The sequence below is a fragment of the Emys orbicularis genome, chromosome 2 (genome assembly GCF_028017835.1).
Source record: "Emys orbicularis isolate rEmyOrb1 chromosome 2, rEmyOrb1.hap1, whole genome shotgun sequence".
In the NCBI taxonomy this organism is placed as follows: Eukaryota; Metazoa; Chordata; order Testudines; family Emydidae; genus Emys; species Emys orbicularis.
The window spans coordinates 105,119,575-105,140,788 of NC_088684.1; the positions used below are offsets into that span (position 1 = coordinate 105,119,575).

Sequence of the window (21,214 nt, forward strand, 5' to 3'; positions counted from 1 at the left end):
CATATTAGCTGAAAACAGTAAAATGAAGATGTAAAGCAGTGAGCTTTAATGTGACATAGAAAGCAGCTTTTATTGATAGCCACCTGACACATTTCAACTTGGAACTTTTGGTGAACTTTCATATCTGAGGTTGGCAAAATATGCATCCTTGCTATGTCTGCAAACTGATCATAGGATTACATGGGGAACCTGGGCCAAATCCTGTCGTGGGGTTGTAAAAAGGTCATAAAATGCACCAGGTCAGGTAACATAAGGTTAGAAAGAGGAGCTGTTCTTCAATGAATTTGCAAGATAAGACAGGTGAAAGTGACGTGGGCTGTATGTGTGTGATCGACAGACTAGCAGAGTTGTAGACCCTGGCTTGCAGAGGCCGTTCGGAAAGCTGCTGACTGACACAGCCAGCGCTCATGACAGACAGGCAGCTAAACCCAGATAAACCAAAGCAGAAAGAGAAAGTAACCCTCACAGCTGCTTATGCTACCACACAATTCAGTCCCATAGAAAGTCACTTTTAGTTAGTTCAGGGCTAACTCAGAAAACCAAAGAAACAACAGTGTAAATGTGCCTGAAGGTGGATGTAAATTGTATTTATGTCCACTGTAAATCAACTTTTTGCTGCCAAAGCTGTGCAAAGGGGAGCTTAGTATAACTGTGAATTAGGCCCAAACTCTCAAATATATTAGAAATGATATTGTCAGCATTGACAAGCATTCTCCCCCATCTTCTTTTTATAGGCAGCAAGATTCCTGAAGGGTGTGCAGTAAAGTCTGCACTAATCAGGGCAGAATAACAAGGAAGGTGGAATGGCTTGGAGGGAATTTTTCTTTACTTTTTTTTTTTTTTAAGGTGAAAATACGAATCATGGTTGCTCATTTCTACACAATGTGCTGTTACAATTTATTTCATTTTGGCTGCTATGTGGCTGAAAGTTACTTTTGACATTTAACAGTACAACAAAAAGCAAGCAAGGCTTTGTCAGACTCCTGTTTCCACTTAAACAGTGGATAAATTCATCATAACTGGGCCATCAACTCTTTTGTTACATTCCAGCAGCTGAGTGTGTTCTAGAGCAGCAGGAGAAGTGGAATCTCACTTTTGAGCCTTTTTTCTCCAATATTATGCTGTTGGATTCCTCCCCACCGTCTGCCCCTCCAATGTATATTTAGCTCTAGTGCAAGGGCTTCCATACTTCACCCAAATGAGAATCCCATTAGCCACTGGCCAGGAGTCAAATAGCCTCACCTCTTTTGCCGATTGCGCTCATCCTGGCTTTTAATAAAGAGATTTGGACTATGGACCCCACTGGTCTCAGTATGCAGCACTCCATCTTGATCTGAATGGCCTCCCGCAAAGATCACAGAGGAACATGTCATGATGAGACCTCTCTGTTGAGGTTAAAGGTGGTCACTTCCTACACTGAACTCCAGAGTTACAGTTGACCTGTAAATTCCATCTTGGTGCTACTGGTCACGTGTAAAAGGTAATTCTGAGAATTCAGGGCTATATTCTGGCACCTTAACTCTCACTGAGCAGTATCTCACTTAGCAAATAGTCCGACTGACTTCAAGGTACTGTTCAGCCTGAGTCAGGATGGCAGAATCTGGCCTGTGGTCCTTATCACTGAAGCTTCCTGAGCTCTCCCCTAAACTTTAGCATTTTAAGGGCTATCATCTGCCACCCTTACACAGGTGACGCCAATGTGAATACTCAAGATGTAAGTGTAATCAGGGTTGGACCATTAGGCTCTTCCAACTGGTTTAAAAGCCAAAAAGTAAAACTTCCGTAAAGGAGATGAGGTTTCAAATTGTAAGGGCTAGATAACATAACCATTTGGTTTTGTTCTCCTGGAGTGGCTGATCAGCATAATTAATCTAGCCCTGTAGTTGATGCTGAAGGGAATGCTGTCCTGGTGATTGCATCAGATAAACTATACACGAGAAAATGTATTTTGTAGGCTGTGGAGAAGGACTGTCTAAGTCTCTGAAGGAGAAGGCTGAGTAAGAGCTAAAATGGCTCAGAATAGCCAAGATCAAAACATGCTGTAAAGAGGGATGAAAAATGACATGCTGGGGTAAAGCCAGATTAGCCTGCTTGGTGCTGATGGTAGAGTAGGAGTAAAAGTATTGGTGGTATATTAGAATGTAGCCATTGATTGGCCAAAGAAACCTTCATTAAAGCAATTTACAGCACACTCTGTGTGTTAGTCTGTCTAGAGCCACCAGACTCTGGAGAGAGAGAAAGGAAGAGAAAACCTAAATAAGAGAGGGGCTTACAGAAATCCCAGGGCATATAAATATTTATAGCATAGAAAGTGAATCTTGTGAACTAGTTAACAATAATTCCTGTGTTTACATGATGAAAAATATGCATGTTTGATTGTGATTCTAATCTCAATGTACAACTTCCATCAATAAATAGTCCTTTAAACCAACAACCCCCTTGAAGATTACATCCCACACTGGCTGTACAGTTCTGCCTATATACAATAGGATGCATAAATTATGGCTACTCCCACATTAATGCCTCTTTGGGCACTCTGCCCACAATTTACATTTTAATATTCACAACTCCCTGGAGGGAAAGCAGACAGAGAGAGGGATGCAAGAGTAATTTTAAATATCTTGATGTAATATTTTACCATATTGCGGAATGAGGGTGCCTGAATCCCACATCTGTGTATTTATTAGGGCTGTCAATGAATCGCAGTTAACTCAAGTGATTAACTCAAAACAAATTAACTCGATTTTAAAAATTAATCGCGATTAATCACAGTTTTAATTGCACTGGTAATCAATAATAAAATACCAATTTGTTTATTATAAATATTTTGGATGTTTTTCTACATTTTCAAATATATTGATTTCAATTACAGCACAGAATACAAAGTGCACCGTGCTCACTTTATATTATTTTTATTACAAATATTTGCACTGTAAAAAAGCTAAACAAAAGAAATAGTATTTTTCAATTCACCGCATACAAGTACTGTAGTCAATCTCTTTATTGTGAAAGTGCAATTTACAAATGTAGATTTTTTTTTTGTTATATAACTGCACTCAAAAACAAAACAATGTAAAACTTTAGAGCCTACAAGTCCATTCAGTCCTATTTCTTGTTCAGCCAATCGCTAAAACAAACAAATTTGTTTACATTTACAGAGATAATGCTGCCCGCTTCTTATTTACAATGTCACCTCAAAGTGAGAACAGGCCAGGCATTTGTATGGCACTTTTGTCGCCAGTTTGCAAGGTATTTACATGCCAGATATGTTAAACCAGTGGTGGGAAACCTGTGGCCCACGGCCCGCATGCGGGCTATCAGGGTAATCTGATTGCAGGCCGCGAGACATTTTGCTGACGTTGACCGTCCGCAGGCATGGCCCTCCGAGCTCCCAGTGGCCACGGTTCACCGTTCCCAGCCAATGGGAGCTGGCATCTGGCCGCCGCTTCCTGCAGCTCCCATTGGCTGGGAACAGCGAATCGTGACCACTGGGAGCTGCGGGGGGTCATACCTGCAGACACTTAACATCAGCAAAATGTCTCACAAACCGCAATCAGATTACCCTGATGGGCTGCATGCGGGCCGCAGGTTGTCCACCACTGTGCTAAACATTCGTATGCCCTTTCATGCTTTGGCCACCATTCCAGGTGATGACACTTGTTAAAAAAATAATGCATTCATTAATTTTTTACTGAACTCCTTGGGGGAGAATTGTATGTCTCTTGCTCTGTGGTTTTACCCACAATCTGCCATATATTTCGTGTTATGGCAGTCTCAGATGACGACCCAGCATATGTTGTTCGATTTAAGAACACTTTCACTGCAGATTTGACAAAATGCAAAGAAGGTATCAATGAGAGATTTCTAAAGATAGCTACAGCAGTCGACCCAAGGTTTAAGAATCTGAAATGCCTTCCAAAATCTGAGAGGGACGAGGTGTGGAGCATGCTTTCAGAATTCTTAAAAGAGCAACACTCCGATGCAGAAACTACAGAACCTGAACAATCAAAAAAGAAAATCAATCTTCTGCTGGTGGCATCTGATTCAGATGATGAAAATGAACGTGTGTCAATCCGTGCTGCTTTGGATCATTATTGACCAGAACTTGTCATCAGCATGGAACCATGTCCTCTGGAATGGTGATTGAAGCATGAAGGGGTGTACAAATGTTTAGCATATCTGACACGTAAATACCTTGCAATGCCGGCTACAACAGTGCCATGCAAACTCAATTCGCTAAACAAGAAGCAGGACTGAGTGGACCATTGTTTTATTTTTGAGTGCAGTAATGTAAAAAAAATTCTACATTTGTAAGCTGCACTTTCACAATAAAGAGATTGCACTACAGTACTTGTATCAGGTGAATTAAAAAATACTATTTCTTTTGTTTATCTTTATACAGTGCAAATATTTGTAATAAAAAATAATGTAAAGTGAGCACTTTGTATTCTGTTGTAATTGAAATCAATATATTTGAAAATGTAGAAAACATTCAAAAATATTTAAATAAATGGTATTCCATTATTGTTTAACAGAGTGACTAAAACTGCCATTAATTGCAATTATTTTTTTAATCTCGTGATTAATCACAATTAATTGTTAATCTTTTGACAGCCCTAGTATTTATATGTATTGACAAACTGACGTGTCATGAAAACCGGTCACTTTTACCAGTGTTACATTTATGTGCATAGTCAAACTTCCCTTTAGTCATCAGTGCATGCAACTAAATATTATGCAGTGAAAACACCAATGAAGTTGGCATATAGGCTGTGAAACTGGAGAGCAAACCTTCACATCAGTAGGAATACCTTAAAAGAAAGACATTGGTGTTGCTTTTCTTTTCTAGGTAGGCTAAATCTTCTTTCCTCCAAGCAGCAAAAAGGAACATTTGCTATAAGAGATGATCGCAAGAAATCTTAATGAAACAAGTCCCATTTCAGACCTAAAATTAATCTATTCCAACCAGACATCTAGTTCCAACTCAGAACTTTCAAACAACATCCCAAGTGCTCAAGTCACATTATTTTGGATTGCAACTGGATCATACAGGCAAAGGCAAAGTATTTGGAGGTCATAAAGATCTGACAACAGTAAAGTTTTGTTTTAAAAAAATAGAAAGAAAGCTCTAACTTGTTTCACATGTTTTTTAAAACCATATTTTGACTTGATTTACTCTTGTCAAAGTTGCATGATTTATTTTCTATCATAAGACATTAATCATGTCTCTTAGAACTCTCTTTCCCCCCCTGTATTCAAAGAAATGTAATACATACTCTCTCTTCATTATTAACAAGCACACAAATCAGATGTCCCTGGGCTATCCCTCCAGTTTAACAGAGTGCACATGTCTCTACAATATGTAGTATCTTGTCTTCATTTGAATATGTGTTGAACAACCTAATAGTTTAACAGCAGTTGAAAAGCATTTAGTAATTGAATTACCTGAATGTACTTTCTAATCAGATAATGGTGCTGTCTGAGAATATACGCAAAATGAGATTATAGACATGATCTAGGTACAGGATTTCAGTCTATTTGGATACTATGCCGATACATACACACACATCAGAGCCCTTAAAAACACACATGTAGAAATGTTCAGGACAATCATGCTGACTAATTGGAGAATTGCTTTGAAATTAACAAGATGAAATTCAGTAAAGACAAGTGCAAAGTACAGCACTTTAAGGAGGAAAAATCAAATGCACAACTACAAAATGGGGAATAACTGGCTAGGTCGCAGTACTGCTGAAAAAGATCTGAGGGTTATCGTGGCTCACAAACTGAATCTGAATCAACAATGTGATGCAGCTGTGAAAAAGGCTAATATCACTCTGGGGTGTATTAACAGGAATGTCATCTGTATGACACGAGAGGTACTTGTCCCACTCTACTCGGTACTGGTGAGGCCTTAGTTAGAGTACTGTGTCCGGTTCTAGGTGTTACACTTTAAGAAAGATGTGGAGAAATTGGAGAAAGTCCAAAGGAGAGCAACAAAAATGATAAAAGGTTTAAAAAAAAAAAAGCCTTGGCATGTTTAGTTTTGAGAAAAGATGGATGGGGGGACCCGATTACAGTCTTCAAATATGTTAAAGGTTGTTATAAAGAGGACTGTGATCAATTATTCTCCATGTCCACTAAGGTAGCACAAAAGTAATGGGCTTAATCTGCAGGAAGGGAGATTTAGGTTAGATATGAGGAAAATCCTTCTAATTATAAGGATAGTTAAGCACTGGAATAGGCTTCCAAGGGAGGTTGTGGAATCTCTGTCACTGGAAGTTTTTAAGAACAAGTTCGACAGACATGTGTCAGGGATGGCTTAGGTTTACTTGGTCCTTTCCTCTGCACAGGGGGCTGACTTTGATGACCTTTTGAGGTCCCTTCCAGCCCTATGTTCCTATGTTTCTAGCACTGCTACTCATAAGTAGGGAAAGCAACCAATCAGCTTTAAAGGTATCTGATTTCTTTCCCCTAAATGGGGGCAGCAATCAAATGAATCCCGTAAATTAACAATTCCTGATTCACACTGGTGGAAGCAAGACAGATCTCTTCAGGTTCCTCTATTAGTGGCCATCACAATAATACCTGAGATGAGAATTGGGCGCCGGGGCTGTGTACTGTTTCAGACGGTTTAATCCCATCACTCCATAGAAGACCCAGCAGGCCAGATCCTAGTCTGTGTTTAGTCTGCTTAAAATTGTTCTTGTGGTGTAAAGAAGCCATAAAGCTGGCAAAAACACAACCTTTCTCTATCCCTCCATCATAGAGGTGCTCTAGTAGCTCCTGCCCCAACATGCCTCTGACATAGAGGGTACAGCAGGGGAGGGGAGGGCCTTGTTTGGGTGCTCTGGTGATCCCTGAATACCTGAGAGTAATTTATGCCAGAGCCTGGCCCAGTCAGGCTTGAATAAACATGGTTTAAAACTAGGTTTATTTCATATTCCCTCCCCCTTCCCTCTCCCTCCTCTAGTCTTTCTCCAAGCTCAGCTCAGCGATCCCAGGGACTCTGGGTCAATGACTGAAGTTACTCAAGACATACTTTGTGGCCCCAATAAATAATAAAGCATTGTCATTCCCATCCCACCACTACCACCACCGTAGCCATCTAGGCCCTGGTGTTTACAAACAGGGGAGGACAAATGCAGTAGGGGAAAATGGATTTAGTACATGGGCCACATTGCCACATGAGTGCTGTGCCCCCATGGTGACTCAATCTGTTTTTTGTTTTGTTGGTTTTTAAAACCTAGCCTTAGTCCTTCAGAAAACGTATCTTTTTCAAAATGAAAAAATAAAAATAGATTAAATGACCTATGTGTTTTTTCAAAGATTTCTTCCTTTCCCCCCTCCCTTCCCTCAGTTCCTAGAATGCTTCTGCATTTTCATTCCTCTTTCCTTAGTGAATAGCTGTTGGCTGAGAGAAGAATTTTTAATGGGATTTGGGTTCTCCCTTGTTAACAACACTGTGCCAGTTGTCAGCTAAGCAGTGGCAAAAAAGAAGCCACAGTTTACATAATCCCTACAATTATTAAAAGAGCACAGGTTGGTTTACTATGTATTGCTGCTGCTTTGCACATAAACGACTTAAAGGTTCTAGATTGCTCAGGTGCCTTTCATTTCTGTGGCACTGGTTCAGTTCTGCACCAAGATGTTACAATCTGATAGTTGTTTGGTGACCATTAGGAATGAATTGATTAATACAGTTCCTAGTGGAACATGTCCACATCACACACAAAAAGCACCATCTCAAAACACACCTTTGTTGAGAATCTCAGCAGAGAGTCCAAGAACTGAATGGGCCTGTAGACTGAGCTATCATCTTAATCACTAGAACTGTTAGTCCCTCCATGAGAGGGCTGAGACACCCTGACAGAGTATTGTGAGGTAGTTTGCATTCTCTCTGCAGCTGTTATGTAGTAAAGCCGGAGACTTCAATCTTTAGGGTGGACAATTTGTCAATTCTCACCAGCACTGACTTTTGCTTAAAAATCAAAATTTGGGGTGAAATCCTGGGTGTATTGAAGTAACAAAAATATGCTTAAAAGGTAAGTAAAAGTGGGGCCAAATTGATAACCATTTCTAAATTAGTGAGAATTAAGAGACTTCTAGATCAGTAGCAGATGAGATGACAGGTGTGGTATCTTCTGGAGGGATGTCTGGTTCTCTGTAACAGGGTTGTTCTGTTTGGATCAAGACTACTTGATGAGAGAGCTTTTCAAAGGCACATATAGCATTTAGCTGCCCATCTCAATCACAGACTCTAAGGCCAGAAAGGACCATCATGATTATCTAGTCTGACCTTCTGCACATTGCAGGCCACAGAACCTCACCTATCCACTACTGTAATATGTCCATAACCTCTGGCTGAGATACTGAAGTCCTCAATTATTGATATAAAGACCTCAAGTTACATAGAAGCCACCATTTACTCTCGTTCAAACCAGCAAACGTCCCATGCCCCATACTGCAGAAAAAGGAAAAAAAAATTCTACCCTAATATCTCTGCAAATTTGACCTGCAGGAGAGTTTCGTCCTAAACTCTTTTATGCTCCTTTGAAAATCCCAGCCTAAATTGTCACTAGTGGTGAGACATTTATTCCCAAGGAATTTTGTGTGTGTAAGTGATGAAAAAATGATGTAGCTATTTTTAATACAGTATCCAAAATTTGTAGATAGGTTCCAGATGAATATATCATATTCTGCACCTTGAACGGTGGATATTTTGTTTGATATGCTCTATCAAACCAACGGCAAAATAAATATAGGACAATAAATGTCTGGATTGTTAATACATGTGTGGAAATGTGACTTGATTAGGTTACAGTTAATAAGGATAAACATCTGTATAACTGAAATGATTATATTTTCTCTGTTCATTTGTGTTAATAATGACAAAAAATAAAAGGGTTTTTAAAAAACCCATCTGGATTGCTAAAATGTAAAAGCAAACAGACTTGTTAGAATTGTCTATATATGTGTGTACATATATGTACATTTTAAAAGCTTTTAGGAACCCTCTCGTAAATGTGCCTGATTTATTATTTTTCTTCAAGGCTTGATATATTAACTTTTTACCTTCTCAGAAAAACGTTTCAGTTAAACCCAGGCTTGCAACACTCACTGAAATATTTCTCCCACATTCAAACCCACACAGAGGGCCATTGTCTTAAGCCTAGTGACTTGATATGATGTCATAAATGCTAGTCTTTCTGAGCAAGAATTGGAGGTAGCTTTGATTTATTATAGCCAGTGCTGCTGCCAACACATGGTTCTCAGAGCTTCACATTAAATGAGATGACATAATGACACAAGTCCAGCAGCCTTAGGTGATATCACCAAGCCATTTAAAAACAATTAGCACAGTTAAGCTGCTTATCAGATTAATTTAGAACTTTGAACATTTTCATATTTTAATATTTCAAATTATGGACTGTCCAAGATCATCAGTAGACCAATCTAGTGCATTATATAAAAGCAAGTATTTTAAAATAATTAACAATGATAAATCAGATATATTTATCATTCCTTTGCACAGTAAGAACCTGATCTTTGCAAAGGTTTGGGATTACTCAAGTGAGTAAAATTACTCCCATACACAAGTCTTTGCAGGATCAGGCATCCTGTTTGTTATTTGCTCTTTTATAAACTGTGATCTCATTGTGGTAATTTGTTATTGGTACGTCTCAGAGTGGAGCAAATGCAGTTTTTAATTTTTCATTGTAATAAGCTGAGAGTCTGCAGTGCAGAGTGTTATCTCACCACCACAAAGCAGCCCTAAAGCAGCCTGCTTATTGACATTTGAGACTGCTGTATTAAATTAAAAAATAGTCCCCTTCATGCTAATAGTGCTGATAGATTCTGAACAGCTGCAGGGCTTTTTGTTGTTTGTCATTTTAACACTGTTTTGTAGCTAGAATTGCAGTGTCTCGTTCAGCTTGGTGTCATTTAAAGAAGACATTTGAGCTGACAGCCAATTTTAAATATTTGACCTGATAGTGTAAAGGAGATTAAGTTAATACTGTTTTCTGTTAAATATTAACTCCAGAGCTATTAATCATATTCTTGGTATCACATGGCTTTTCCCCACACATAATATGGGACATCTTATGTCACATGAAGCAAAACAATCTAAGAGTCATAAGTGTCCAAAAACTGAATGACAGAGGCCCAGCAATTAGCTTCATGGCAAATTATGCCTTCTGAAGGGTGCATTTGAGACTTAATGCCCGGTATCTGGCCTCAGATTTCTAAAGGTTTGAAGTTAGCATGAACATAAGACATAAAGGTAAATGGTGTCAGATACATTATGCTTTACCATTACTCTCCTGTTGGCTGATGACCTGCCACAGCCATGACAAAGGAACCCACTGGATTGGTCCCTAAGCTAGAAGAAGAAGTCTTGATAATGCAAGCTGATATTTAAGGGGCCAGGCTGCTGGTGTAAACTGGTGTGGCTCCATTGGGTATGTCTAGACTCTACGCTGCAGCTGGGAGATGTGATTCCCAGCATCGGTAGACAGACTTGCGCTAGTCCACTTGAGCTAGTGTGCTGCTAAAAATAGCAGTGTGAACATAGCGGCACAGGTGGTGGCTTGGGCGACCTGCCTAAGCTCCAACCCAGGGGGTCGGCAGACTTGAACTCGGGTGGCTAGCCTGGGTTTCCACCAGGGCTACAATGTCCACACTGCTATTTTTAGCGTGCTAGCTCAAAGTGAGCTAGTGCCATGCTGGGAATCACATCTCCCAGCTGCAGTATAGACATACCCAAAGACATCTGTGGAGCTATGCTGTGTTCTTGACCCAGATAAAAGTCATGAAAGGACTGTAGGGATGGGGATATCCGTTAGCCGGTATGTGAGGCCCTTCTTAGCCTTATAATGTGACAAAGCAAATACTTGTAACTTGTTTGTGGTCTAAAGAAATGCCCTGGTTTCCAGGATAATAAACTGATGCCACAAACAGAGCATCGAGTAGTGAATGGTGATGAAACTAGAGACAGACCAGAGAGGAGAAAAAACACCCTTAATTAATTTTTTGATGATGTGCATAAAATATATGGGACCTGATCGTCCCCTGTGTAGTCATTTGCAAAATGAATGTAAAACACCATCTTTCTGACCAGTAGCCTTTTATACCAGCTTTGCACAGATGCAAATCACTAACGGACTGGTCAGGTAGTGGAGAGTCAGAGCCATGGTTTCTTCCAAACTCCATTTGAAAAGTATCAGCTGGTGCATATTACCAGCTTCTGCTATTCCACTTGACAGAATTACACATGCTGGAGAGAAGCAGATACTGGATGGAATGTCACAAATACACTACAAGTCAAGTAATATAGCCATCCATTCCTGTAAAGAGACTAAGGTCTGATAAGAAAACTAACTGTAATGGTTTTCATCTGCTCCTTTCTGCAGACACACTCATCTTTACAAATGTGATTCTAGCTCTTCTGGGTAATTCCTTGAAAACAAAGATCTCACAGGGCCTAATTCTCTACACTTGAACCTGGTGAAGACATTTATAGTTCCGTAGAAGTGGAGTAAATGCTACTGTCGTGATTTGGTAGAACTTTTTATTCTCATTTTACACACTGTAAAAGGTGCAAGGCAGTGGAGAATCAGGCCCACATTCTTTAACAATTTCAACATTAATGCTTTTTTTCCCCTCTCCCAGTACAATACCTATATTAGTAATGAGATTAGCAGATAAACCGTATTTAACACTGGGGACCTTTCTATTACACTGGAAAAACACTTTGGGGGATTTAATAGACAAGATTTAGCTGAATTAGTTCAGAAACCTCCAAGTACATGTCTAAGTAGCCACTATTTACCTGGAGACCTCATAAATTAAGAGGTGCACAAAAGTTGGTGTAATTGACATCGGTAGGCCGGGGTAAATTGCTGTAGCTTGCATGCTGATGGAGGAGGAGGAGGTGGTGGTGTAGCAAGAAAAGCAACAAACGGGGTGTAAGATTAAGCAGGACCCAGACTTTGTCTTTTCACCTTCTTACATCATCGCATTGGTTACTTTTCTGGCTATAAACTCACTCTTCTGCCAGACCACATCCTGTAGATTACACCTACTCATCATTGTGGGGCCTGATCCATCTCTGTATTACTCCAGTTGTATACCAGTGTGACTCCACCGAACACAAAGTTAGCATGTCAGTGTCGGCTGATTCAGAACTGCTTTACATCAGTTGTCTGACAGCACAATCAATGGAGTTACACCCGTGTAAAGCGGGAGTAAACCAGTGGTGAATCAGGCCCGCACTGAGGGCTGAATCCTTTCCCTCTGTTCTGCTACTGAGACAGTGCAAAGCAGCTGGAAAGCCAGAAAAGGGCAGCCAAGGATTCCCCCCATGCAAGGGTATCCTCAAGTTGTGCAAAGCTGGGATAGTCAGCCTCCCACACACACTTCTGCATAGAAGGCATATTGGGGGCCAAACCTTCAATTGTCACAGCTATAGGCTGCTCTAAATTATTCTGGGGGCCTTTTCAGCCCCAGGCTGGCCCAGGATCAGAAGAGTGGAAAGCCACCCTCCTCAGCTGTAGCAGTGATAAGTTTGGTGCAGCTAAGGACTGAAGCCAGACTTATCGATACATAACTTTCCCCACCATTTACTTTGCTAATGAATATGGCCTTGACTGAGTTGCCCCTTTATAAATGTGCTGAAGACAGAAACAAGGAAATATACATATTGCTAAGTGAGGAAGCAAAGATGTGCACTGCAAAGGGTGTGAAAAAGAACAGCCTGAGGTAATAGAACAGTGGTGGGAAACCCACATGTGGCCCATCAGGGTAATCCCATTGGCCGGGAACGGCGAACTGCAGCCACTGAGAGCTGCGGGGGGCTATGCTTGCGGATGGTCAACGTCAGCAAAATGTCTCGCGGCCCGCAATCAGATTACCCTGGTGGGCCGCACGCAGCCCGTGGGCTGCAGGTTGCCCAGCACTGTCATAGAATCAGTGTTCTCAATGCTTCCCCCACCAGCCCCATGTGCCACCACTTCAACATTGACACCATAAGATTCATAGGGTGTGTCTACACTGCAAGGTGGGAAGGTCCCAGAGGTTGGACTGCAGTCCGAGCCAGAATGTCTACACTGCAGTTAAGCAGCCTCTCAGCCTGAGCCTCACGAGCCCGGGTCATCTGGCATGGGCCAGCTGCAGGTGTGTAATTGCAGTGTAGACATACTCACAGTCTCATAGTTTTAAATGAATGAGATACTGCAAGGGTTATTGAGCACTGAATTGTCAGTGGATTTATTTGGAATTACTTAGCACAGGTGTTTCTATAACTAATATATTGGGAAAATTCAGTATTCAGTGATCCTCGTATTTCCAGCTGTGCCAGGCTTTGTGCTCGTACAGTGAACCTAATGTAAAACACATGAGGATCTTGTGAAAGGTATTTTCTTACAGTCTCTGTGCGTCTCTGTTTATTGAGGTGTGTTTCTTTGGTCCTGAGTTTTCATAAAGGGTATAATATGGGTTTTATAAAGCTGTCCTTGAACCTAGAATCTCCTTCCCTGCAACCAGTACATTCCGAACCATGCTAACTAGCATGCAGCATGTGAGCAGGTGAAAATAGGAGGAGGAATCTGACAACAGCCCATTATCCATAATACATGCATCTTGAATGGCACTTGTGCACCTATTATGTACTTAAGCATGTTTTTACTAGTAGCCCAAGAAATCTTGAAGCAAGTGTTGCAAGCATCTGTGTGTAAAACAATATAAAAGGAGCAAAGTTAACAAGGGACTAGGAGGTTGTAAAACAAGGGTAGCAGAGTGCATTCACCAGAAGTAAAAACTGAGAGCATTAAAAGAATTTAACTATAGCTAATATACGCATGCATTTTAAATGGACTAAAAGCTCTTTTAAGGGTTCAAAATCCTCAAACACATGCATACACTTGGAACTGAATTGTTAGGTCACGGTACCCGGAGATATTTCATTGGTATCTACTCTACCCTAGCAGAATAGTTATTTTTATACCCTAACAGATATCCTGTGATAGTGCCATAAATTGCCAGCAGTGCCTAAGAGCTATGAAAGTATCTGCAGGTTTTTATTTGGGCAAGAAGATAAACCCTCCCATGAATCCAAAATCACTGCTCTCTTTATTTAAGTTTGGGTCTGGCTAGAAAAAATATGTTTATTCAAACTCCTTGAAGTCATTGAGGCCCAGATTATTAAAGGTGTTAGGCATTACTGTGCTCAGCATTGCAATGCCTAACTGATTTAGGAGCTCAAATCTCATTTTCAAAAGGGATTAAGACATTTTGGAGCCAAAATCCCATTGATAGTCAATAGGATTTAGGCTCTAAGTGCCTAACTCCCTTCTGCAACTGACATTTAGGCTCCTAAATCAGTTATGTGTTGCAGTGCTGAATGCTTAAGTACCTTTAAAAATCTGGGCCATAGAGGCCTACCTGGCCCTTCTAATTTATAGTTCACCTGACCTTGGAAGTGGGGATCTTTTCCCTGTGAACTGCATGTGCTGCTGGATATCCAGGAAAGGCAAAGTCCTCTCTCCCCTCTGAATTGCCTTTATTAGAGAGAGGCTCAAGATTTTTTTTCATGGTCAAAGGTCTGCTGAAGTTGCAAATTCCATACCAGTCACCCTTCATGTTTCAGAGAGGGGCATTCTCTCCATGACTGACAGGTACAGCCTCTTCAGCACACCTTTGGGGCAGGGGATGGAGGAAACAATTTGTCCACAATAGGAGCAGATTTCTTCTTGGTATGCAGAGTCTGGACTAACATTCTCCAGGAGTTGGCATTGGTAGTTTGGATCCAACTTGTGATCTCTGAGAGCTGGCTTCAACTTGTTGAATATTTTACACCCATTGGCTGGGTAGTAAGAAACAGAGATTAAACACAGTTATGTAAAAGAAAAAATAAATGAGATTCCTGGTCTTTCACCAAAAAAAAAAAAAAGCGCCTTATTATCAAAAACTCCTTGTCCATAACAATATTGTCATTTATCTTTGCAATTTTATTTCTGTTGAACTCTGAAAGCCCCATCTCCACCTTATTATTCTTGAATTTACCAAATGTGCAGACATTTATCAAATGGGCCATCAGTAGCAGTAGAAATGCAGTAGTACATCCAAGTTAAAATTTTTGCTTTGATTACTACAAATCCATGGAGCCCTTGGGTCCAAGGCTTCTACTGCAGCACAGCTATTTGCAAATAGATTTTTATAGCACATTAGTGCTGAAGGAGAGTCCAAAGAAAATAGTCCTTTTCAATATTAAAACCAGCTGTGACTTTCTTGTGCTGATGACTCATTCATTTTTTTATAGGGTGGGAGAACTAAGCAAAAGACACACAGAGTCTTATTCAAGACGTTGTTTGTTTTGCAAAGGGTATCCTAGCCACAAGCCAACTTGATCATACCAATATGCAACTCATGTTTATTTAAAACTTTTTTTCTCTTAACAGTTCCAATTATAAAAACAGAACCCAGTGATGACTATGAGCCTGCTCAAACCTGTGGACCAATGACCCAAGGATTAAATCCTCTCTCTAAACCATACTACAGCCAGCAGATCATGATGCCTCCTGATCCTGGTTCGTGCCTTGTGGCTGGCTTCACTTCCTGTCAGCAGAGAAACACTGTGATGTCATCTTCCCCCAACTCAAGCCCCAAGCTGCATGATCTTTCATCTTCTGCTTACAAGTGCATCACCAACCCAGGCCACAGTCACCTAGGACTTCAGCAGCCCGCTGGAGGTGTCCCCACCGTACAGGAAGTGCCAAGGTCTATAGTTGTGCACCCAAGTTCTCCAGAGCAATCATCTCTCATCATGCTGCAGCCGCAGGTGAGTCAACATCTGAGCAGTAGCTGTTCCCTTGGTTACCAACAAACACTCTATCCCAACAGTCCCTCTTCTCCAGTTCCATCCGTTACCCAAGAGCCAACCTATTTGCAGTCCTGCAGTCCAACTCACTCATCCATAATGGGTCAACAGCAGCACCAACTGCCGAAGGTTCAAAGAAATGAGTCTCCAACAAACCAACCACTGTCATTGCCAGAGTTGCATGAGGACAGTAATCATAATTTGGCCCCTATTCCTGTAATGATCAAGCGAGAACCTGAGGAATTGGACCAGTTGTACCTGGATGATGGTAAGTCTTCCACAGCTGTAGAGGTTTGCATTCAACCATATTGCTATATCAGTGAGTTCTTTTAACCCCCTTCACAATTCTGATGGAAGAAAGTGCGAATTAACAGCTTTGTGGAATGGTGCAGAATTTTGCTCTGATGTTCTCTGTCTGAGAAAGAGTTCTTTAATTTTGATTGCAATAATGAACGTGTATTTTTAAGCATTAAATGCTGTTAGTCACTGTAGAGCTAGCTGCATGACCAATAGCTACATTGCAATAATCTTAACCATATGGTCTTGGTTTCTGCCTATGCCAGTGACCTGTGGAATGGCAGTGAAAACATATTTAACATTGTCCTGTTCGTAATGCAGTGAAACTTCAGATACACAAATCTGATAATTGGAACTAAATCATAAACTGCTCTATTTCAGCTGAGAAAACTCAAATTAAAAACTGAAGCATGTCCTCCAGCTGATGGCTTTTCAGTCTGGTAGCATCTGCAGCTAGGGCTTTTTTCTTTAGTTCCTACTGTAGATTTGTAGCCAATGTTTTTTTAGTTTGTAAGATTTTATAGAGATATACCCACACGCACCACTCAAATGTTAAAATGCTGTGATGAACTTGTCAGACTTCGGTTTCCAAAGATTTATTAACAGAACATAATAAAGAGGGTAATCTGGAATTTGATTATATGACCTCCCTGAACTGTGATTTAGCACTTACCGCTAAGTATCCCAGTAGTATTCTGAACCTTCACTTTAATGCAATATGTGAGCTCCCTTTCAATAGCAATATATTTTTATATAATATACTACGCTATTTGGAAAAGGAATGTCTTTGAAATGTCTGTATTGAAACTAATTGGTACCAAAGAGCTTCTGAATGTGATTGTCTTTCAGGGAGAAATTATAACAAAAGACAATTAATTTTACTTTTTTAATATAATTTTGGCGACAGTTATTCATTTGATTTCAAACTGCATGATACTTGCTGAATTAGGATAAAAACATTAGTATTTTTGAGCTTGAATAACAGCATTTTGCTTTTCAGTTCTGAGAAAACATTTTTCCTTAATAGAGATCCTAATCAGTTACATGACAGACAAATCGAAGACATTTTCCTAATTAGGAGCACAGTTCATTAAAGTTTTACATGGCTGTTACATAATTTCATTGCATTTCTTTCTATGCTGAGGACAGGCTAGTCTTCATATAGACATGGTCCATTTTTTCCGCATGCATACTGCCATGAGAAACAAGATTAAAGCTGATGCAACCCCCAAAATGAAATAAACAAAAAGTAAAAAGCCCTAATCAAATGAAAGATTGATAGAAAACAAAGATTAGCCAGGGTGGGACTGATCACAAGATTAACAGCTAAAATCTTCATATAATAATCTTGGAGATTCAATCCATATCAGTAGCCGTCATGTAACTATGCCTCCAGAAAAGCACCACATTACCCCTCCACAAATTATACCCATCATCCCCTCTCTTCCTTTTTTGTTTAATACAATTTATTTATTTTACGACTAATAAAAAAATTAAAAGGATTACTTTGGAAGAGAGAAGTATAGGAATATCAGAACTCTCTCATTCTGAGCCACACTGATAGGCTGTGCAATTGGTGCAGTCCCACTGGGAGAAACACCCCGTCAGCATTCAGAAGGGTTCTCTGCTGCTCCCCATTGGAGGGGCATGGTTGGGCTCAGGAATATTGGATGCAGGGATGCACAGATCCGCTAGCCAGATCCCCCTCAGTGAAGAGGCGCACAGCAATCTCAGAATCTGCTACAGCTCCTAGCTTGCAGTAGATGTCACAGGGCTACTCTGTTGATGCTCTGTGTTCTGGAAAAGAGAATTTCACTTCCCCACCCCAAGCTTATTTTCTCTGACATAGCGTAAATGACTTTGGCACAGTAGTTATTTTGCAATCTCCGATCACTGTAGCCAGGTGATAGAATCCATACTTCAGTATGTATCATGCTATTTAAAGCCATTCTGGGACCAGCCACAGAACTAGAGACCGAGAAACAATCCCTGCTTTTATTAATAGTAAAAGAAAATACATGACTCTATTGTTACCCTACTTCCGCAAATTAAGGATCACTCTATTAAAGCAGTGGTAGTAAAATAATAGATATATATACATATTTAAGGGACAGAGGAAATTCTCCCAATTGCATCAACATCTGACTCCCAGAAATGTACCTGAGAAACTGACAAACTTTTCTCACAACTATAATGTTATGTCTCCTTTCCCTCCTCATCTCTTTCTTTCCAACTGATTTACACTGTTTACTTCCCTTCCTGCCAGTGGCAATTTTATTGATGCTTATTATTTTTATTATGTTCTATGTGCTAGTGCCAATAATAATGTTTTGGTTTACGTATGGATTACACTTTACATTAAAAAAAAAAACAAATTCACATTTCACCAGTGCCACCTCGAACACTATCAGTCCCCACTACGGTTAATCAGAAGTTAAAGTAGTAGTAGAAGTCTGTCCTTTTAGGGTTGCCCCATCTTCCCTAACTGTCTCATTGCTTGCAAGTGTAGCGAATAATTTTTATGAGGTTGTTTCAGTAAAGAGCCACCTTCTCATACCCAAAGACAGATTATAGAAGGATGGAGTTTTGACCTACAGGCACAGTTCAGAAGGGCAGCTTGGTTAGTGCAACATCTCTTGGTTTCCCAGTTATATATTACTCACTGAGATTGTGATACCTTTGCTCACAGTGAATAGTGCATTACATCATGAATTGTTTTACTGAAGTAATTGGAGCCAACTGTAGGTACTAATTGTAGGTACTCACCACTGGGAGTAAAGATATCACAAAGTGGGTCTGATTAACTAGGAAAAAGACCCTTTTGTTTGCTTTTGTTTGGCTGCAGTTAAAATCAAATCATCATCATTATTTCCCATTAGTATTTTATGCATCTTCAAGTGTTTTTTTTGTTTGTTTTTTTGGAGAATTATGTAGACTGTATGTATTTTGTAATAATATTTTGAAGGTGGAAAAGCAGAACACCAGTCAGACCAAGGAATAAGTAGCCAATTTCATCTTTATTGTTAATAGATTAAAATCACCTTCTATTTATAATTTAAACATTGATTCACTCATGTCTCCTTCAAACTGTTATAGCTAATTAAACTTTGTTTCTACATCTTTGTGTGAATAAACAATACAAAATCTGTCAAAATAAGTTAATTTTAATGCACAGCATTCCTTCCCTCCTACCCAAAATACACTACCCAACTCCCCCTCTCCCTAAAAGTAATTTAATAAAATCTAAGAAATCAAAACCAAAGGCCCTACTCTGTAAAAGGAGACATGCCAGTGATTCCATTAAGCCCAATAGTAACTTTTATAGCTATTGATTTTATATGGAAGGCGCTCAGATACCACGGTGATGGGTGGCAGTGTAAAACCCTAAAATAGATAGACAGCATGCTAATGTGACCACAGGACAAATTAAAAATCCAACCCTGGTTACACAAAGTGACATTTGATTCAGAGTCTCACAAACTTGCCTTTTCTTTTTCTGGTTTGATTTATATATCCCTAATTCTAATACATTTTAAGTAATCTTGGACCTGGAATAAACAGAAGTTTTCCAGGTTCGAAGCCTATGGGATCAAAGCAATATTAATTCATTTGGTCTGGAATAGGTCCAGACTTAGGCCATCTACATCACAGAGGTCCTTGTAAAAAAGCAGTCAGTGTGTTTATATAAATATATGCACTGTATATGATGTTTCAGTGTTGGTGTAATGATACTCAGCTAACATGGTATAAAGAAAAAACCCAAGGAGGCTTCTATTTTGGCAAGTAAGTGTTGGTTTTGGCAATTTCATTTTAAACAAAAACCAACAGTAGCCACCTGGGCTACTGATTCGATTGGTAGCCTGTTTCAGTACATGAATATCTGTCTCAAAAACATTTATAAAACCCTTGAAACTCCCCTTGAAAAATCATATGAGCTATATGTGAATATATTACTAATATTGACGTGTGTCTGGCTCAGTTAGCACTTTTGTGTCACATGATGCTGAGATTTAATCCCAAACAAGACTTTGACTGACTCCCAATGCTGACACTGCAGTAGTAAGGGCTGAGGTACTGTTTAAGGTGTTGTCCTTCAGATGAAAGAGTTAAAATGAGCTTTTATCCCTGTCTCTGTTGGTCATCCATGAAATTCCATATTTCTTTGCAAAAAGAGTAGGAGATGCCCTCCATGCCCTGACCACAGTCCTTATTCAGTAATGCAAGTGGTAATGTCCAAGACACTGTGTGTGGGAGATATTGCTGATTGCCTAATGGCTTCTCCCTTAGCAGTATTGAATTCGGGGTCTGATCCAAAGCCCAATAAGGTCAATGGGTATCTTTGATATGAAAGGTGCCTTATTAAAAGGACAGAGGTATGTCCCAAGCAGAGGCTCCTATACTGGAGAAAGGAGAAGATTTCATGAATTGCACGAGGATCGAACCTGGGAACAGCTCAGACACTAGGGTGATAGGACCTATAGAAAACCCTACAAGACAGACAGACAGACAGCCAAGACAGACAGACAGACAGCTAAACACAAATTCTATTCTGTTAAGTGTTTTCAGAATCATTGATTTATCAGCAATGAGTCTTCAATACAAAGCCAGGCAGAAGATTGTTCACAGGGCTCAAGATAACTGCCACATGAAGGAGAACTGGGCCCAGGAACAGTTAGCTATCATTGGCTTGCCAGGCCACTGGAGTACAAATGAGCTATACAGCCATTTGCAAAACAGAGCAGAATTATCACTAACTAGCCAAAGAGTCAGCTGCTTTGGGGAAATTAAGAACTGACCTGAACTTTTTCCCATCCCTGGAACCAAACATTATTTCATGTACTGAGATGTGAATGCTCGGTTAATATTTATTTTACACTTTTGTATGCTTTTCCTTCCTGCTCTGAGTCACAACTTGTGCCAAAATACCGCAAGAAAGTCCATTCTGATGGTATTTTCAGTTCAGTTTTGCTGACCAAGATGGCTCAGAGAAGTTTCCAAATTTTTGATTGCTTTACTCAGATGTTAGAAATAACCCTTTGT

General features: G+C 40.0%; 1 protein-coding gene across 2 annotated transcripts in view; it reads left to right on the plus strand.

Moving 5' to 3' along the window:
• The window catches only part of NFATC1 (nuclear factor of activated T cells 1), a 144,582-nt gene that overhangs the window by 94,068 nt on the left and 29,300 nt on the right, over positions 1–21,214 (plus strand). For both annotated transcript variants that reach the window (XM_065398980.1, XM_065398981.1), the window contains exon 9: positions 15,459–16,145. In XM_065398980.1, the coding sequence (XP_065255052.1) occupies positions 15,459–16,145 (687 nt within the window). The remainder of the gene's footprint in view (positions 1–15,458; positions 16,146–21,214) is intronic.